We start from the raw sequence: 18603 nt of genomic DNA, 5'->3' as shown, positions 1-18603 counted from the left end.
AAACAAGTCTATGAAGCGATCTATGAAATCTTCATAATTCAACATAATAATTGTATACGATATGTAACTTGGTCCTTAATTGGCCTGAAACAGGTTGAAGACCTTTGCTGGTTTAACCCATTTCGGGCGGGAACCCCTTTTGGTGTTAGCATTATGTTATGCTTTAGCTATTGAAAAATAGCAGATCTACAAGCTCATAGCGTGCCACCGAGTGGCACGCTATGAACTTGTAGGTCTGCTATTTTTGAAAAATCGAAGAACCACGGACATAGAAACATAGCTTTTTCAGAAAACTGTCAGGATGTAGAAGACATTTTTTGAATCTGATCTCAGGTCAAAATGGATTAAGTATGTAAAAGTCCAGGGGCTTCAACAGTAAATAATGTATTTTGGGGGCCGAGACTGTGGTGCATGTAGGGACAAACAGCACAGCACAGGAGAGACACATTTTGGTGACAAATGTTTGTGGGCTTTCTGTCCCAGCATGCGGCGGCGCCTGGCATCGTTGACAGATGTGACACAAGCTTTTCTCGGTTGTTGTCACCCTCTAAAGAGCTGGAAAAGCACACAAAAGGGGAGAGTCGCTTTTTTTTGGAACACCGTGTGGTCCTCCCGCCGGGCGGCGTGTGGATGGATGAGATGACAGCCATGTGGAAACACAACACCTACAGACGCACACCTGACGTTCACGGTTAAGTCATTTTGACCTGAGATCAGATTCTAAAAAATGTCTTCTACATCCTGACAGTTTTCTGAAAAAAGCTATGTTTCTATGTCAGTCGTTCTTCGATTTTTCAAAAATAGCAGACCTACAAGCTCGTAGCGCGCCACTCGGTGGCGCGCTATGAGCTTGTAGATCTGCTATTTTTCAATAGCTAAAGCATAACATGATGCTAACACCAAAAGGGGTTCCCGCCCAGATTGGGTTAAGCCTATACTGCAGAACAGGCCAAGTTTGTTCAGTTCAGTTGTTCAAAGGGCTCGAGCAACTGAGATACCCAGACCTATATACTATACTATACCACAGGAATTTCATTCTATTTCTATTTTGTTTCCCTATTCTATGGAACATTTTAAAATGCTTATAATCCCACAGTATAGGGTTCTATTGGAACTTTGGAAAATAGGATTGTCCAAAGTTGAGGAAAAAGCTTGAGGACAGATTGAAAACAAACAACAAACTTTATATTTTAAAATGCTAACCACTTAAAGCCCAGCATCCTTCTTCTGGGACGTTATGACGCGCGTTATGACACATTATGATGAAAGGAGTAGTGGTTCATTTAAACTGAAGTGATATTCATTAATTCTAAATATCGGACAAAGTGGCTCTACGTCCTCCCGTCCTCACTGGTAGGTGAGTCAGGAGGATACAACAGTACGTCCTCAATTTGGGGGCTCCTCACTGGTAGGTGAGACAGGAGGATACAACAGTACGTCCTCAATTTGGGGGCTCCTCACTGGTAGGTGAGACAGGAGGATACAACAGTACGTCCTCAATTTGGGGGCTCCACACTGGTAGGTGAGACAGGAGGATACAACAGTACGTCCTCCCGGTGGGGGCTCCTCACTGGTAGGTGAGACAGGAGGATACAACAGTATGTCCTCCCGGTGGGGGCTCCTCACTGGTAGGTGAGTCAGGAGGATACAACAGTACGTCCTCCCGGTGGGGGCTCCTCACTGGTAGGTGAGTCAGGAGGATACAACAGTATGTCCTCCCGGTGGGGGCTCCTCTCTGGTAGGTGAGTCAGGAGGATACAACACAGGAGGATACATCCTCCCGGTGGGGGCTCCTCTCTGGTAGGTGAGTCAGGAGGATACAACACAGGAGGATACATCCTCCCGGTGGGGGCTCCTCTCTGGTAGGTGAGTCAGGAGGATACAACACAGGAGGATACATCCTCCCGGTGGGGGCTCCTCTCTGGTAGGTGAGTCAGGAGGATACAACACAGGAGGATACATCCTCCCGGTGGGGGCTCCTCTCTGGTAGGTGAGTCAGGAGGATACAACACAGGAGGATACATCCTCCCGGTGGGGGCTCCTCTCTGGTAGGTGAGTCAGGAGGATACAACAGTATGTCCTCCCGGTGGGGGCTCCTCTCTGGTAGGTGAGTCAGGAGGATACAACAGTATGTCCTCCCTTTGGGGGCTCCTCTCTGGTAGGTGAGTCAGGAGGATACAACACAGGAGGATACATCCTCCCGGTGGGGGCTCCTCTCTGGTAGGTGAGTCAGGAGGATACAACAGTATGTCCTCCCTTTGGGGGCTCCTCTCTGGTAGGTGAGTCAGGAGGATACAACAGTATGTCCTCCCTTTGGGGGCTCCTCTCTGGTAGGTGAGTCAGGAGGATACAACAGTATGTCCTCCCTTTGGGGGCTCCTCTCTGGTAGGTGAGTCAGGAGGATACAACAGTATGTCCTCCCTTTGGGGGCTCCTCTCTGGTAGGTGAGTCAGGAGGATACAACAGCAGTGACAACACATACCCAAATATGTGTGGGGGCGGAATTCATTGGCATCGTGACTAAATCGGGGAGAAGAAGAACAAGTAAGTCCAGTCACTGCCTGCATGGTAAATGTACTCCTGGGCACAGAGCACTGCAGTGAGCTCCATCATCAATCAGCAAGCTAGTTGTTGGCGTGTCGGCGTCATAACGGATGGCAGAGGCATAGCCTGTCGGTTAGCATCCTCTGGCACAGGCCTCCGTCCTCTCCTAAGGCCTCCGCTGGCACAGGCCTCCGTCCTCTCCTAAGGCCTCCTCTGGCACAGGCCTCCGTCCTCTCCTAAGGCCTCCTCTGGCACAGGCCTCCGTCCTCTCCTAAGGCCTCCTCTGGCACAGGCCTCCGTCCTCTCCTAAGGCCTCCTCTGGCACAGGCCTCCGTCCTCTCCTAAGGCCTCCTCTGGCACAGGCCTCCGTCCTCTCCTAAGGCCTCCTCTGGCACAGGCCTCCGTCCTCTCCTAAGGCCTCCTCTGGCACAGGCCTCCGTCCTCTCCTAAGGCCTCCTCTGGCACAGGCCTCCGTCCTCTCCTAAGGCCTCCGCTGGCACAGGCCTCCGTCCTCTCCTAAGGCCTCCTCTGGCACAGGCCTCCGTCCTCTCCTAAGGCCTCCTCTGGCACAGGCCTCCGCGATGCCTTCCATTAGTGCCAACTTCAATTTGACTTTCATTTAACCCATTTAGACCTGAGGACGATTCTACAAATGCCTTCTAAATCCTGACAGTTTTCTGAAAAACCCATGGTTTTCATGTCAAGGACCCCCAAAAATCTATGTAATTGGCCGCCGACCCCCATCTGAAAATATGTTGTTCCAGGGACCCTCTGAAAGAATATATATTCAAAGATTTGCGCCACATTTTCAAGATTTTTCGAAAATAGCAGACCTACAAGTTCATAGCGCGGCACTCGGTGCCGCGCTATGAGCTTGTAGATCTGCTATTTTTCAACAGCTAAAGCATAGCATAATGCTTAAAACACTAAAAGGGGTTCCCGTCCAAAATGGGTTAACAGAACCCCCAAACTCCCCCCAAACGTCCCCAAACTTCCATAAAACCTTCCCGGTGCAAATTAAAATGACCCAGGTGGGTGAGCAGCCAAAGCAACAGTCCAATGGCTGTATAATACAGCACTGCATTAGACAGGGATTAAAGGGATATTTAGTTCTGGTGACTGATACTGTCCTTCTAATACGTGAATTAAAATGACCTTTTTCTTTTTTTCCTAATAATTTTTATCCCACGATTTTGTAACCCATTTTTCACCCCTGTGTCAATTATCTAATGTGATCCTGGGCTCTACACACCCTCCGCCAACCTAGTCCCCGTATATGGGGGACATGGGGAGAGCAACGTAGCCTGGTTAATAAACCAGACCGAATCAGCCGTTGGCAAAACAAATTTGCCTACCAGCGGATTACGGTCTGGCGAGGCTCAGTAGCACGCCTCTTTCCTACAACCGAGAACAGGTCGGACCAATCGGGACACGGTATGCAATATGGGCGGGCTTTGGTACAGTGACGTTCAATGCTTGAGACTTTTGACTGACAGTAGCTCTGACCAATTGCGTCAAAGAGAAAATGTTTGAACCCGCCCCCCGGGAAATGAAATCCAAGTGGAGCCAGCCCAGACTAATATACCACGACAGTGTTGTGTGATATTAGTCTGGCTTATTAGCCAGGCTAAGAGCAACGGACTTGAACTCATGCTTCCTTCATGCCTGAGTGTCCAAGTTGCTCCTTTACACCTGACAGGGGGGAGTTTCCCTGGTTGGACGTAGCGCGTGGAAGGAACACGTTATTCCAACCAGTTCCTTTCCCCTCCATCAGGCGCCCCGGCTGGCCAGGGGGAGGCAGTTTAGAGACCAGGATTACTGCATGTTTTTTGTGAGGGTACCTACCCTAGGGGACACGGGGAGAACATGCAAACTCCACACAGAACGCCCCAAAAAAAAAGACCTTTTTCATTTATTTTTTCATTTCTTTACTGCACTTATACTTGTGCAAGTACACTTGATACGGCATAACTGTAGGTGATAAAAATATGTTCATATTTTCTTCGATGGGATGAAATGTTTTCTGCAACCAGCAGGATATCATGACCATTCGTGAGTACTGCATCGTTTTCACGTCCTCACTGACTTCTAGGAATGTAACGATATATCGTATATCGATATATATCGATATATATCGATATATATCGATATTAATCCCGACGATATGAATCGATTCATTGAAATTAAAAAATATTTTTCTAGTGTGTGATGTGAAATATATTCCATCATATTCAAGTGCTTTTGGAGAGAAATGATAGTCACTTTCAGTAGTAGAGCACTGTAGAGGGGAGCTGTGTGTGTCTGTGACTGTGCCCAGGTGATGATGGTCGTTGATGCTCATCAAGGAAGGCAATTATGTTTCTGCACTGTCAAAAGTAATGCTACTTTTTTGCAATGTAGTTAAATAAAAAATCTCAGGGGGGAAGATAAATTATATAAAATAAAATAAAAACGGTAATTTTTCTTTAAAATATATATATTTTTTAATATCGTGAAAAATCGTATCGTGAACCTCATATCGTGATACGAATCGTATCGTGAGTTGAGTGAATCGTTACATGCCTACTGGCTTCATTTCCAACGTCAGAACTACGGCTCCCGATCTGATTCCGATCATTTAAAAAAGGAAACGTGATCGGCCACGATTTCCGATCACATGATCGGTTCGGGACAACCCTGGTCAGAACCTCATTGGTTCGGGACAACCCTAGTCAGAACCTCATTGGTTCTGGACAACCCTAGTCAGAACCTCATTGGTTCTGGACAACCCTAGTCAGAACCTCATTGGTGGGTTCAGGACAACCCTAGTCAGAACCTCATTGGTTCTGGACAACCCTAGTCAGAACCTCATTGGTTCTGGACAACCCTAGTCAGAACCTCATTGGTTCTGGACAACCCTAGTCAGAACCTCATTGGTTCTGGACAACCCTAGTCAGAACCTCATTGGTTCGGGACAACCCTAGTCAGAACCTCATTGGTTCTGGACAACCCTAGTCAGAACCTCATTGGTTCGGGACAACCCTAGTCAGAACCTCATTGGTTCTGGACAACCCTAGTCAGAACCTCATTGGTTCTGGACAACCCTAGTCAGAACCTCATTGGTGGGTTCAGGACAACCCTAGTCAGAACCTCATTGGTTCTGGACAACCCTGGTCAGAACCTCATTGGTTCGGGACAACCCTAGTCAGAACCTCATTGGTTCGGGACAACCCTAGTCAGAACCTCATTGGTTCTGGACAACCCTAGTCAGAACCTCATTGGTTCGGGACAACCCTAGTCAGAACCTCATTGGTTCTGGACAACCCTAGTCAGAACCTCATTGGTTCAGGACAACCCTAGTCAGAACCTCATTGGTTCTGGACAACCCTAGTCAGAACCTCATTGGTTCAGGACAACCCTAGTCAGAACCTCATTGCCGCCTGCAGTGAAGCCAACTCACCCTCGCACACGGCGTTCCTCAGCCGGTACCCTGGGGGACACGTGACCACCCGCTCGCACACGAAAGAGCCCAGCGTGTTGACACAGCGCTCTGCCCCGCCGCGCTCTGCCCCGCCGCGCACACAGCTGTGGGTGTCGCTCAGGCACTCGTCCACATCTGGAAGTAGAGAGAGAAAGAGAGAGAGAGTGAACACACGTCAGTGTGTGTGTGTGTGTGTGTGTGTGTGTGTGTGTGTGTGTGTGTGTGTGTGTGTGTGTGTGTGTGTGTGTGTGTGTGTGTGTGTGCGAATACTTGTGAGGACCAAATATCGACAAGTAGCCTATAGTATAGACCATTTTCCTGGTCATAAGTGTTGTAAAGTAAGTTTACTAGTTTGTAGGTCGGTGAAGTGACTGAGGGGCGGGTCGGTGTTTGTGTGTGTGTGTGTGTGTGTGTGTGTGTGTGTGTGTGTGTGTGTGTCGTCACTATGTCACCATGATGGATGGTCAGGGTGACTCAGCGGCAGATGGACACACACACACACACACACACACACACACACACACACACACACACACAGACACACACACAGACACACACACACACACACACACACACACACACACACACACACACACACACACACACACACACACACACACACACACACACACACACACACCCTCAACACAAGGACAAGGGGCCATTTTGCGTTACAATACTTGAGTATTAGCAGAGAGCATTGTGCTGTGTTGTGAAGCTTGTAGTTCAACTTTTAAAGCCATTTTGCAGCCAGAAGCTGTGTCTATTTGGGGAGTCCAACTGGCATGGAAGAGATATATGTGATGAAATGTGGCGATACAAGGTATCTGCCCGACAGCAAGGATATTATCCCATTTTGGGCGGGAACCCCTTTTGGTGTTAGCATTATATTATGCTTTAGCTATTGAAAAATAGCAGATCTACAAGCTCATAGCGCGCCACCAAGTGGCGCGCTATGAGCTTGAAGGTCTGCTATTCTTGAAAAATCGTGAAAATATTTATTTCAGAAAACTGGAGGATTTAGAAGATTCTAATGGCCCCCAGAGGTGGGCCATTATTTCAGCGACAATGGGTGCTTTGTAAATGCCGTAACAAATATCGATTCATCATAGCCAAGGAAAACAATAGTGAACTTGTTGGATGCGTTGCAAACACACCCGTCACCGTGCACAACAACAAAACAAAACATGAATTCCACCAGGCGCAAACAATTCAGTTAGTTCCATATAGGTGCCCAAAAGGGCACATATATGGATATAATAATGATGACATCAGGGACGTCTATATATGGGCATACAAAGGACAAGGGCTGACAGATACAGAGATCTCCATTATGGGCATATCAGTCAGATCGATGTTGCTACGTCGGTGTGATAAGAGCCAAACTCTCGTCGGTCAAATGACTCTGTGATAGAGGCAACCTATAGAGTGTTGCAGTCCCGCCCCCTACCCTGGACCAGGAAATGAAACCCAATGCATTATTCTCATAGACATTTCTTAAAGTATTTATTTAAAGACGGTTACGCCGCGGACAAAGCCAACTCGAGTCGTGACAACTCATGACAACACAAACAATATTTTGGACCAAACAAATAATTAGAAAGAAGAAAAAAACGGCAGGTTACAACACTTTTTTTGTTGTTTTTCTTCTTTGTAATTATTTGTTTGGTCCAAAATATTGTTTGTGTTGTCATGAGTTGTCACGACTCGAGTTGGCTTCTTTAAATAAATACTTTAAGAAATGTCTATGAGAATAATGCATTGGGTTTCATTTCCTGGTCCAGGGTAGGAGGCGGGACTGCGACGCTCTATAGGGACCGGGATAAGGGCGGAGACTCTGCCAAAACAACGCAGTTCTGGTTTAAAAAAAAATAAAAAGATAAGAAAGCACGTACTGTGCCAATAATATGATAAAGCCATCGTCGCTCGAGTGTAATATTGCGCTTATATAACGGTACAGTTATCATCAAAATAAAACATATCAAAATGTACTCACAGGACATTCCTCTCTCAAAATAAATAATGAGGTCGGTCTGACAGACAGACAGACAGACAGACAGACAGACAAGATGTCCCTGTCTGTCTGATGTTACTGTTTGAAATGTGTGCATTTTAAACTGCAACGTCTAAATAAACTAGAAATGCTGCACTCTGTCGAGATGCCAACGACTGCGGCTATTTCGTCCGACAAACGCAGCAGCTACAGTATGCACCATTGCTAAATAAATTAGAGCGACAGCCAAGTTATAGAGATAGAAGAGAGATGGAAGATTAATTGTACACAGTCCACACACCACTGTCACGTGTTGCTGTACGTGGCAGAACAGAACTACAGCTTGACGTTTACTAACCCGTCAAACCAGTCCGTCATCAAAAAGAATGGCGCTGAAAGTGGGGGGAGTTAACCCCGGATCCTAACTCTGGCGTCACTATACAGACTGACTCGAGCCCAGGTTCAGGCCAACTATGTTCTATTCTACCATATTTGTGAGGACATTTTGTCCTCACAAATACAGTAATGCAAACACAAAGGCTACCAAAGGCTTCTGTGGAACCGTGTGACCTGTTCACTCCAATTACGTTTAAATTTTTTCCTCCCCTCCTCTCTTCTCGTTGTCGTGTAGCGCCCAGTCGGTCGCTTTACGCCCGCGGCTCTATGGCGACTGAAACGTTTGTTTTGCAAACTGCATTTTTTTTGTGTCCCTGAAGAGGTGAGACATCTGCCGTGGTCGTCATGTGGGCCGAGGGCCAATGACATTGAGCAGAGCGCTCTGGTGGGTTGCCAGTGTTGCCAGATTTTCCGAGAGAAACAATCACCCGCGGGACAATGAAAAAAAAAGGGAAAAAAAAAAGCGACTACAGGGGCAGGTCTACCAGCTTGTAGATCTGTTCTGATCCGATGTGAATAGGACTAAAGTCATCAAAAACTTCAAGCAAAGTAAAAAAAGCACAAAGTCGCTCATAATAAGCAGACATGGCAACCCTGGTTGTGCGAGCTCTCTCCTCCGGGCGCTATGGTGGATACAGACGTGAGTGTTTCAAATGTGTGTGTGAGTGTGTGTGTGTGTGTGTGTGTGTGTGTGTGTGCGTGCGTGCGTGCGTGCGTGCGTGCGTGCGTGCGTGCGTGCGTGCGTGCGTGCGTGTGTGCTGCCAAGGGTCCCGCTGGCTTCAGGGACCGGCCTTAACTCCAGTGAGTCATTGGAAGAACAACGTTAACCACTTGGACCCCAGCTTGCCTGTTCTGTTCTGAGGTTATATAAGGATTATAGAGTGTCGCAGTCGCAGTCCCCTACCAGGGCCCAGGAAATGATTCTCCGTTCATTTTCCTCATAGACATTTCAGAAAGTATTTATTTAAAGACGTTTACGCCGCGGACAAAGCCAACTCTTGTCGTGACAAATCATGACAACAAACACAATTTTTCGGGCCAAACAAAGAATTAGAAAGTAGGAAAAAACGGCAGGTTACAACACTTTTTTTGTTGTTTTTCTTCTATGTAATTATTTGTTTGGTCCAAAATATTGTGTGTGTTGTCATGATTTGTCACGACTCGAGTTGGCTTCGTACGACGCTTAAAAAATGTTTGTTTGAAAATGTTTGGATAATTTAGCATTTAGCAATGCTTAAGTCTTCTCTTCTGGAGGGTCCCTGGCACTAACCATGTTCAGATGTGGGGGATCGTCATAACTCTGTCTGGGGGTCCTTGACATGAAAAAGGTTGACATAGAAACAGGTTTTTCAGAAAACCGTCATGATTTAGAAGACATTTTGTAGAATGTGGTCTCTGGTCTAAATTGGTTCAAATTGGCCTCAGGTCAATGGGTTAAGTTCCTATAGTTTTAACTGGGGAAAGAAAATGCCATGACCTTTTTTTTTTTGCTGTTTTGGTAATTATTTGGGACCCACTTGCAGTATCCTTACGGCTCAGCGAGTGGGCCCGGCCCCACGCGTTGAGAACCCAGTAGGGAACGGATGACTTTGTGGTTTGTTGTGGATTGTTTGGCTGTTTCCTCACAGGACGGACTGACAACATGACACATGCAGGGAGGGAGAGAGGGACACATCCCTGGCACCGCTGCGTCACCGAGGGAACGCGGGGGCGCGCTGTGTGTGTGTGTGCGTGCGTGCGTGCGTGCGTGCGTGCGTGCGTGCGTGTGTGCGTGTAATTGTATTACTATATACTTCTGAGGACCAAAGGGTGTATGCCAACGAGCACGATGGGCAAGACCTACGCTGTGGATGCTATCTTTTTTTTTTTTTTGGGGCAGAAGTTACGGGATTTTGGCGGAGGTATTTCTCAAGGAAATGACGTTGACACTTTACAAATCAGTTTACATTCTCTGTGAATGAAACAGTGGTCAGAGAAATATCGTCTCCGGGGGAAAATACATCGGACGGCTGTTCCGGACCGACACTTCCACCGATAGCGTCTCTGCCTTAGCCCTTCGGTTGTGACCTGCAGGCTTTTCTCTTCGCAGATGAGTAAGGCCTCGTTCACACCTAAAGACACACTTGTGTCCTGTGTCTTCTGTGTGTCATGGCCGCCTCAATGCATTTCCAATGGGAGTCACATGGTTTGATGACACAACCTTGTTGCATGGCTGTCTTCTGCCACCCCCCCCATGCAACAAGGTCGTGTCATCAAACCATGTGACTCCCATTGGAAATGCATTGAGGCGGCCATGACACATAGAAGACACAGGACACAAGTGTGTCTTGCGTGTGAATGAGGCCTAAGGCTGGGACCGAGGCTAGCCAACGAGTACAGATGAGTAAGGCCTCACTCAGACCTTTACTGCATTGCTGTATGCTTGTTGGATGAATGTTGTGTAGTGTCATGGCCGCCCCAATGCATTTCCAATGGAAGTCACATGGTTTGTAGTCCACATTTTGGACTACAAGCTGTTGTATGGCTTTCGGCTGTGTTTCGACTGCGCCCCTCCCCCTCATACAACACAAATGTTGTGTCAAACCATGTGACTTCCATTGGAAATGCATTGGGGCGGCCATGACACTACACAACATTCATCCAACAAGCATACAGTAATGCAGTAAAGGTCTGAGTGAGGCCTAAGGGTGCACTCACACGGTTAATGCAATTCTCTGTGCTCGTTGGATCAATGCTGTGTTGTGTCATGGCCGCCCAATGCATTTCCAATGGAGGTCACATGGTTTGACACAACATTGTGTTGTATGAGGGGGAGGGGCGCAGTCGAAACACAGCTGAAAGCCATACAACAGACCCCTCCCCCTATGTTGTGTCAAACCATGTGACCTCCATTGGAAATGCATTGGGCGGCCATGATACTACACAGCATTGATCCAACGAGCACGAGAATTGCATTAAAGGTGTGAGCTCAGCCTAAGGCTGGGACCGAGGCTAGCCAACGAGTACAGCAGAATTTGAGTAACAGCAGACACGTGGAAGTTCTATTTGAGTTAACCCATTCTGACCTGAGATCAGATTCTAAAAATGTCCTCTACATCCTGACAGTTGTCTGAAAAAGCTATGTTTCTATGTCGTTCTTCGATTTTTCTAAAATTGCAGACCTACAAGCTCGTAGATCTGCTATTTTTCAATAGCTAAAGCATAACATAATGCTAACACCAAAAGGGGTTCCCGCCCAAAATGAGTTAAACATGATTTATGCTTAGTTGCATGCCAGTGCCGTGCAGCATAGCTGATCAATATGCTTGTAGGTCTGCTATTTTTCGGCTTTGGGCTTGCAGTCAAAAAAAAGCCCAATATTTATCAGAATGACTTACTTACTTACGCCTACTGCCCCTTCTGGGTCATAGGCCGTCAACAGGCGATCTCCAGGCATATGCATCAGAATGGCATTCGTAAAATGCAGCGTTCTTAAATGTAGATGTCCTGAGGACATCGACATTTTTGGACGCCACATTGTCCTCACACGTAGTACGGTAATACAATCCTGTGTGTGTGTGTGTGTGTGTGTGCATGCGTCTGTGCGTGCGTACGTCTGTGCGTGCGTGCGTCTAAGCGTGTGTGCGTCGCTCACAGAGCGACACAATAGGAGCAGAGAGAATGCATTGGGGACAGACAGGCATTGGGACAGACAGGCATTGGGGACAGACAGGCATTGGGACAGACAGGCATTGGGACAGACAGGCATTGGGACAGACAGGCATTGGGGACAGACAGGCATTGGGGACAGACAGGCATTGGGGACAGACAGGCATTGGGGACAGACAGGCATTGGGGACAGACAGGCATTGGGGACAGACAGGCATTGGGACAGACAGGCATTGGGGACAGACATGCATTGGGGACAGACGGGCATTGGGGACACACGGGCATTGGGGACAGACAGGCATTGGGACAGACAGGCATTGGGACAGACAGGCATTGGGGACAGACAGGCATTGGGACAGACAGGCATTGGGACAGACAGGCATTGGGACAGACAGGCATTGGGGACAGACAGGCATTGGGACAGACATGCATTGGGACAGACAGGCATTGGGGACAGACAGGCATTGGGACAGACAGGCATTGGGGACAGACAGGCATTGGGACAGACAGGCATTGGGGACAGACAGGCATTGGGGACAGACAGGCATTGGGACAGACAGGCATTGGGGACAGACAGGCATTGGGGACAGACAGGCATTGGGACAGACAGGCATTGGGGACAGACAGGCATTGGGGACAGACAGGCATTGGGACAGACAGGCATTGGGGACAGACAGGCATTGGGACAGACAGGCATTGGGGACAGACAGGCATTGGGGACAGACAGGCATTGGGGACAGACAGGCATTGGGACAGACAGGCATTGGGGACAGACATGCATTGGGGACAGACAGGCATTGGGACAGACAGGCATTGGGGACAGACAGGCATTGGGACAGACAGGCATTGGGACAGACAGGCATTGGGGACAGACAGGCATTGGGACAGACATGCATTGGGACAGACAGGCATTGGGGACAGACAGGCATTGGGACAGACAGGCATTGGGGACAGACAGGCATTGGGGACAGACAGGCATTGGGGACAGACAGGCATTGGGACAGACAGGCATTGGGGACAGACATGCATTGGGGACAGACAGGCATTGGGACAGACAGGCATTGGGGACAGACAGGCATTGGGACAGACAGGCATTGGGACAGACAGGCATTGGGGACAGACAGGCATTGGGACAGACAGGCATTGGGACAGACAGGCATTGGGACAGACAGGCATTGGGGACAGACAGGCATTGGGGACAGACAGACATTGGGACAGACGCTATGGGAGAGAAGAGGAACGCTCACAAGTCACAGGACTGACAGGCCTGGCTTCAAGCACAGGCTTCAGGGGCTGCCAAGGCCCAGCCCTTGGGCAGCGGGCGCCAAGCTCTGGGGGGGGGGGGATGCACCAAACGCCCAGGTCCAAAAAGGACACGCAAAAAAAGAACAATGTTCTATTGAAAACGACAGTGCTGAAAGGTACTAAAGTCTGGGCCGAAGCCACCGTTCCCCTTCGTCTGAGGACACGCCATCTATAGTGACAAGACGAGCCGAATGACCACGCTGCTCATCATCAGCGTGGTCTCACAGGGCTGTGAGACCACGCTCTCAGAGCGCGGTGCGTGCGGGTGGGGCCAAGAAACATTGACAGCGAAATGTGGTGGAAGAGAATCATGTTCCACAGATTCCTGTGGATTAGACATTTCATTGCTCTCTTAACAATGTCAGGCATGTTCATTCCCCCCAGACGGTGGATAAACCACAGGGCTGGGACAATAGGAGCAGTATGTTCGTCCGTCCGTCCGTCCGTCCACCCATCATCTCTCCTCTCCCCGTTAAACCATTTAGATCTGAGACCAAATTCTACAAAATGTCTTCTAAATCCTGACAGTTTTCTGAAGAAACGTATGTTTCTGTGTGTCAGTGGTCCTCAAACTATTTCACGGCCACGACGACACGTCTCCAATCTAACTTGTTAAAGTAAACTCACAGATAGTAAGTAAAGTAAAGTATTTACACGCTGTAGTTTGAATCTGTGGAACTTGATTTTGTTGACCACATTCACTGGCACATTGTAGGCTTATTATGTATGTGTTTATGCTTTGTCTCGTGGAGTAATGTGCCTGCCTGTTTCGTTTTCATGTTTTGTGTGGGGAAACCAGTCAGTGGGCTTGTGGTTAGAGTGTCCGCCCTGAAACTGGGAGGTTGGGGGGGTTCGATCCCCGGCCGGGTCATACCAGACTGTAAAAAAATGGGACCCAATGCCTCCCTGCTTGGCACTCAGCATCAATGGGTTGGATTGGGGGGCAAATCAACTAATCAAATGATTCCCGAGCGTGGCACGGCTGCAGCTCACCGCTCCTTGGCTGCGGCTCACCGCTCCAAGAGATGGGTCAAATGCGGATGGGTCAACATACACAAATTAAGTAAAGTGAAGTTATATGACAATAATAAAGCTGATTCTGTATTGATTCTGAACTTCAAATGGGGGCCCTTGCCCTGATGTATCTCAAACTGAAATAAAAAAAGAATGGCAAATGGTGCATTTATATAGCGCCTTTATCCAAGGCACTTTACATAGATTGTGCATTACATTCACACATTCACACACCGATGGCGGAGGAAACCATGCAAGGCACCAACCTGCACATCAGGAGCAAAGGGGTTCAGTGTCTTGCTCAAGGACACTTCGACGCCAACTCTGGGGTTCGAACTGGCAACCTTGCGGTTACCATCCAGCCACTCTATCCCTGAGCCACCGCCGAATAAGTTACCGCGTGGGGGTTCCCAGGGGGTCCCCGGAACATCCAGACCCCCAGGAACATGCCCGTATTACCTTGTTGCAGCTTTCCGTGCTCGGACAGACCCAAGGACACGCATACATACATAGGGAGGGAGGGACACACAAAGCTGCGCAATGGAGAGGAGGCATCGCTCAAAAATAAAATAAAGTTTGTGGACGTACTGTACCATTGTAGACTCTACAATAATAAATATCCTGCTTTCTCTTTGTGCTACTGGAGTTTTCACAGGCTGAATAATTGATGGATGGGCGTGTGTGCGTGCGTGTGCGGGCGAGCGCGCGTGCGTGTGTGTGTGTTTGCTCTGGAGTGTGAATACAGTTTGACTTCCAGCTCAGTCATACCATAAGGCATGAAAGAATCCCCCCCCCCAACCACACACACACACACACACACACACACACACACACACACACACACACACACACACGCACACACACACACACACACACACACACACTTCCCCTACACCCCCGTGATTCAGGGCTAGCCCATGAATTCCCTGTGATTTCCGTCCTTCTCATTCCAGCAGAGCTCCAGATCGCTGCCCACCCACATGTGGAACATATGGGATCACTTTGGGGGGGGGGGGGGGGGGGGGGGGGAGAGAGAGAGAGAGAGAGAGAGAGAGAGAGAGAGAGAGAGAGAGAGAGAGAGAGAGCATGCGTGCGTGCATGCATCCGTGCGTGTGCTCGTCCCACTCACTGAGTCCAACAGTTGGAAGGGAACATTATGAAATAATATGTCTGTGTGCAGTGCAACAGTCCAGGGGTATAGGGCAGGCAACCTTTCTTTGGCACCGGTGCACACCTTTTCACAAAGGAGGGTGATCACTGGCAAGTGTGAGAGAGGATCTTTGGTTTATAATAAACTATTATAAACAGTTTTGATTTCTCTCTCCTAGATAGTTCCAGTGATCCTGGACTGCACCATCACAGATTAAACTAGAAAAAGTGCCCCTCGGGGCACAGGTCTCCACCAGGGCAGGTCAGGTTGTGGCCTCCTGGTGGCGCTATAATAGGCCAATGTGAAAAGGGTGCCATTTCTTCATACGCCTTTGATGGCAATTGGATGATTTGAGGCATTTTGTTCCAAAAATGTGTTTTGCAAAAATGGAATGGCTGGAATATGAAATATCGGACAGATCTTGAGCACATTACCATAGAGATACTGTGTAACGATTTGTGAGATTTTTGGACAGAATCTGGAGGAGTAATATAAAAAAATGTGTTTTACAAAAGTCGGCCTCCTGGTGGCGCTATAACAGGCAGATGCGGAAAATGCAGGTCAAAGGTTTGTCCTTGGCCTCTAGGGAGTGTGCATGCAACGTTTCACGCAGATCGGTGCAGTTTTAGGTAAAAAATGTGAAAAGCTGCCTCATGGTGGTGCTATAACAGGCCGTTCTGGAAAATGTGGGGCAGAGGTTCATCGTTGGAATCCAGGGAGTGTGTGTGCAAAGTTTGGTATCGACCGGGTTAACGGTGCCGGAGATTAGCTGGTAACAGACGGACGGAAGGACGGACACACACACACACACACACACACACGGACGGAGTGCAAAACATACTCTCTCCCCATGCCTTCGGCCTGGTGGAGACAATAAGGTGGTTGAATGGAGTGATAACAACGCTCAACACAGATCCCCCATTACTATTCATGGTGAACCGATCAACCAGGTATGTTCGTACAAATACCTGTAGTAGTAATAGACCATCTGTTGGCATCTCATGGCAAGATCAGATTGATTCAGTGTGTAAGAAAACAAAGCAAAGAATCCACTTCCTTCGCCGTCTAAGATCCTTCGGTGCTAGTAGACGGATTCTTCTTTTGGTATTCACTTCTGTTATTATGAGTGTTCTTCAGTACTGTAGTACCACCTGGTACTACAGTACTAAAGTCACAACTGCTGCAACAACTGAACATTTTGTTCAAAGACTGTTGGACAACTACTTCAGAAACTTTATACATCCACGTATGATAACAGCATCCTAAGGTTAGCAAGGAATATCACCTCTAATACTAACCATGTGTTGTATGGAGAATATAGGTTGCTACCTTCAGGAAGGAGATATGGTGTACCAGCATACAATAGAGCGTCGCAGTCCCGCCCCTACCATGGACCAGGAAATGATTCTCCGTTCATTTTCCTCATAGACATTTCAGAAAGTATTTATTTAAAGACGTTTACGCCGCGGACAAAGCCAACTCGAGTCGTGACAAATCATGACAACAAACACAATTTTTTGGGCCGAACAAATAATTAGAAAGAAGAAAAAAATGGCAGGTTACAACACTTTTTTTGTTGTTTTTCTTCTTTGTAATTATTTGTTTGGTCCAAAATATTGTTTGTGTTGTCATGAGTTGTCACGACTCGAGTTGGCTTTTGGAGTTGGGGCGGGACTGCGACGCTCTATAAGGTCAGACTAAAGAGGTCCTTTGTCCACCAGTCGACCTTGAGGCTTAATCAGGAGTTGTAGTAGCCATGGGGTTATCTAGGCGGTGGACATTGCTCTTGTCTTCATGTCTTTATGTATGTAAATTGTCTTGTTCTTTGTGTTATGTCAAATGTGTGTATATGTGTTCTGCATACTTGGCTGCTGGGTCGCAAGACAAATGTCAGTGTGAACTGACAATAAAGTAATATATCATATCATAACTATTAAAAAAAAAGAACTTTAGTCAAATAAATGAAGTCCATCACATTTGTATGTAAATTACATCCTGCACATACTTCTACATTAATTCAAAATAACTGGGGACGGAGTCTGGGAGATAAGTGGGTTATTGCTCTGAGTAATGATCATCATCATGTGGGGAAAAAATATTTAAAAAGAAGGGAAAAGGTTATGTTCGTGGACAATCAAAATATGGTTGGAATTTCTTATGTGGTTTCATTAAAATGTATGTTGACAAAGTGGCACACTGACTATCTAGAAAATATATTTGGAAGAAAATTCCGAATAGCTTTGCATTTGTTTAAAGGGACACAAAACAAGATATGTTAATGACGTTTAGAAGATTTAGAACACTTTCCTGGGGGTCTTTATGTGTGTAATATGTGGTTTTAGATATTTTAGATTTTAGCAGTGAGCCCAGTGTCTCTGATGTCATGGACACTGGGCTCACCTCCTTACTTCCTGGACTACATGTTGTCTCAGTAAGACAGCCCTCCCCCTATCCACAAGGAGGAGCAGTGCACCAAAGCATTATGTTCTAAATCTTCTAAACGTCATTAACATGTATTTTTTTTGCAAAAAGAGTGAAGCGTCCCTTTAACCCATTTTGGGCGGGAACCCCTTTTGGTGTTAGCATTATGTTATGCTTTAGCTATTGAAAAATAGCAGATCTACAAGCTCATAGCGCGGCACCGAGTGGCGCGCTACGAGCTTGTAGGTCTGCTATTTTAAATCGAAGAACGACTGACATAGAAACATAGCTTTTTCAGAAAACTGTCAGGATGTAAAAGACATTTTTTAGAATCTTCTCTTCTGGGGGTCTCCTCCTGACACCCTGGCACAACACATTGTCAGAAGGGAATTAAGGAGGGGAGGGGACTCCGGCTCCGCGGCCAAACACAAACACCATTTGCGGGGGGAGAAGGGGGGGGGGGGGGGGGGTGTCCGGTAAGCTTGGCATGAAAAACAAGCATTTGTGTGTAGAATCGGCCTCAGGTTCTTCATGGGTTGACGTTACAAAGTCTGAGAACCACTGATGTAAACAGCATTGTATGAATGCAGGCATGTTGGTTCATAAGTCTGTCTTTAAGTGCCTCCTGAAACAAGAAACCTTTTCATGTGAACATGAACAAGTTGCCAACAG

At 47.5% G+C, this 18603-nt stretch overlaps 1 protein-coding gene across 1 annotated transcript in view; it reads right to left on the bottom strand.

Moving 5' to 3' along the window:
- Positions 1-18603, bottom strand: part of LOC306929246 (uncharacterized protein) — a 103257-nt gene that overhangs the window by 8094 nt on the left and 76560 nt on the right. Inside the window, exons 17-18 of the mRNA XM_079509688.1 lie at positions 9911-10027; positions 5984-6139 (exon numbers count right to left, since the gene is read on the bottom strand). Of these exons, the coding sequence (XP_079365814.1) occupies positions 5984-6139; positions 9911-10027 (273 nt within the window). The remainder of the gene's footprint in view (positions 1-5983; positions 6140-9910; positions 10028-18603) is intronic.

This window comes from Electrona antarctica, assembly GCF_951216825.1.
Source record: "Electrona antarctica genome assembly, chromosome: 9".
NCBI classification, from domain to species: domain Eukaryota; kingdom Metazoa; phylum Chordata; class Actinopteri; order Myctophiformes; family Myctophidae; genus Electrona; species Electrona antarctica.
The sequence above is the reverse complement of the archived record's forward strand: the minus strand, read 5'-3'. Positions and strand labels throughout refer to the sequence as shown.